The sequence below is a fragment of the Crocuta crocuta genome, unplaced genomic scaffold, assembly GCF_008692635.1.
Source record: "Crocuta crocuta isolate KB4526 unplaced genomic scaffold, BGI_CrCroc_1.0 scaffold225, whole genome shotgun sequence".
Taxonomy (NCBI): Eukaryota; Metazoa; Chordata; class Mammalia; order Carnivora; family Hyaenidae; genus Crocuta; species Crocuta crocuta.
Genome location: NW_027530408.1, coordinates 1,254,539 through 1,257,094, shown reverse-complemented (window position 1 = coordinate 1,257,094; position 2,556 = coordinate 1,254,539). Strand labels below are relative to the sequence as shown.

The 2,556-nt window shown below is 45.4% G+C and overlaps 1 protein-coding gene across 2 annotated transcripts in view; it reads right to left on the bottom strand.

Annotated features, from left to right (window-relative positions):
* PPP3CC (protein phosphatase 3 catalytic subunit gamma) overlaps window positions 1–2,556 on the bottom strand; it is a 102,591-nt gene extending 100,035 nt beyond the window's left edge. For both annotated transcript variants that reach the window (XM_077766608.1, XM_077766609.1), the window contains exon 1: window positions 2,271–2,556. In XM_077766608.1, the coding sequence (XP_077622734.1) occupies window positions 2,271–2,319 (49 nt within the window). In that variant the 5' untranslated portion in view covers window positions 2,320–2,556. The remainder of the gene's footprint in view (window positions 1–2,270) is intronic.

Here is a 2,556-nt window from a genome sequence, read left to right as displayed (position 1 = left end):
GAGGTGTCAAAGAGAGAAGGAGACAGAGAATCCCAAGCAGGCTCCATGCTCAGCTCAGAACGCGACAAGGGTCCCGATCTTACTGCCTCACAAGAGTCAACTGCTTAATGACTGAGCCACCCAGGTGCCCCACACTAAAGTTTTTATATACATGATAAATCCACACATTTCTAAGGGCTTGAAACTATTANGCGGGGCTCGAACCCACAAACCGCGAGATCATGACCTAAGCGAAAGTCGGACGCTTAACCGACTAAGCCACCCAGGCGCCCCGAAGCGTAATCTTAAAAGTATACAACATGCATTAATTTAGAAGTTTGCCAAAAAAACAAACTTAAATATTACAGACTAGGAGGGTGTTTTCTTAACTATAAGCATGCCTACCAATAACACAGCACCTGCCTTTTAACTATGTTTTATTTTCCTTTGCTTCTATATTTAAGGGTCTTGAGAGGGTTATTTTAAAATCACTTTTGTGTCTTATCATGGAAATTACATGCCACAATGGCGATCAGAACTTGATATTCCCGAAGGTTTGAGGACTGCCACTAAGCTTCACTCAGATCCTATTTACTCTGACTTGACACACAATTCTGGTTTATCTGGTTTCCCTGCCTTCTTCAGCTTAGAAACAGCAGATGAGAAGGGCATATTTTGACAGACAGACAACAGTACTGGAGAAGATAAACTAAAAACAGACAAAGCATTAAGTGGTATAGCAGTAAGGAGTCATTTTGGTACAAGGAGAAACTGCCAACACCCTTATACAGCAGAATGCACCAGCCATGATCACAGCCAGGACAGAAATTAATGTACACAACTGACCTTGATTTATCAAAAAAGGTTATGTTTCATATATTCTTTACATTAAGAGAAGGTTTATACTTTTTATGGGGTATATACTACCAAAAAATGACATTAAAATGGTCAAAATATCTAACAGTTAAAGGGCTAAATGTCAGTTATATGAACAATTCATTTAGAGCCTTAATAATATCAGACAAACGCTGATCAATCTCAAAAACCCCACTACCTTTACTAAACAATATTAGCGTAGGTACCTGGGGTTTTTGATCATCACTTATGATCTTGGCTTTTTAGATGGTAAAAAATTAAGTTACACACTAAAATTATGTAGTGTAGAAAAATCAACATTTACAATGATTCATGTTTTAGGGGTGAAAATATAAGTTAAACATTAAAATTCTCTCCCTTCACTGAATATTCAATAGACTTTTCCCCTTAAAAAAAAACATATGCATTCTTATCACCAATCTTACTTCCCTTTCTCCTTCTAATTACCAAAATGAAAAATAAAAGTATTTTAATAGTTTTCCCCCTCGTACAGCTAACCCCTTTATCGTGAAGCCACTAACACGGCTTGCCGAGGTATCCGCCCTTCTTATAAAATCGTGCTTTCAAACCGATTATTAAAACTCAGGAGAGAAGAGTTGTAGCTAAGTGTCAAGACTATACAAAGGTGCATAAATCAGTAGTAATGTTTAAACCAGTATTCCTAGTTTAAGAATAGAAACAACGATGTAAAATCCCACAAGTATTAGTAAGGAACAGTTTAGTTTTGGTTAGACCTCTGAATCAGAGAACATCCTTCTCCAAGTCTCTGTGGCCAAAAAATAAAACACCAACATCACGTCAAGAGATCTGTAAATCGCTTTCACACATCACAAAATGGATTTATTTGTATTTATTTCACCACATTGTTTCTTTTAATAACAACAGTGACTTGTGATGATCTGCAGAAAGTGGGCCAAAAGGTACGCGTAAACGTCCTTTAAAGAGGTGGGGGAGGGGCGAGATAATCAGATCCTTAAAGAAGGGGAGCGGCAGAAAGACCGGACTTGGAAGAATCTACTCAAGTCCCTGCCGACACCACCCTACATGGCTTCACCACATGAAAGACGAGAAAAGAGGAATCGTTTCTTTTTAAAAAGATGGGGGTCCTGGCCCTTTGAGGTGGTGGGAGAAGGCATCCCCACTCCACCTGCAAGTCCGACACGACCGGAGATAAATTAGCTATCTCCATCTAAGCTACGGGTCAAGGCGCAACAGAAAATGCCCGGGGACCCCGCGGGGAGGGGATCCCCCTCCCCCGTCCCATACCCCCTCCGGGTCCTCGTCCAGCCGGACGGAAGCTGCCTGGGTCGCCGCCGCCCCCTCCCCTCCTCGACTATACCCCTCCGTCTCCCTCCGCCGCCCGGCCGAGGGCCGTTTCCCGCGGGTGGACGAGGAGGGCCTAGCCCGCCCGGCACCTTTGATGACGCGCTCGGTGGTGGAGAGGTTGAAGTTCCTCCCAGACATGGTCCCCTCAGCCTCCTCCCGGCTCCAGGCGACCGCCAGACGTGCACCTCCTTCTTCGTGTCCAGCGGTCTCAGCTCCCCGGGACCAGTCAGCCCGCCGCGCCCCGGCCCCTCCGGGCGGCCCAGGCACCAGAAGGAAGTGGCCGCGGCAGCCCGGCCTCGGAACCCCACTGACAAGATGCGGGCCCACTAGCCGCTCCCTCCAGAGGCGCGGAGTCCTCAGCGCCGGTGGCTAAGG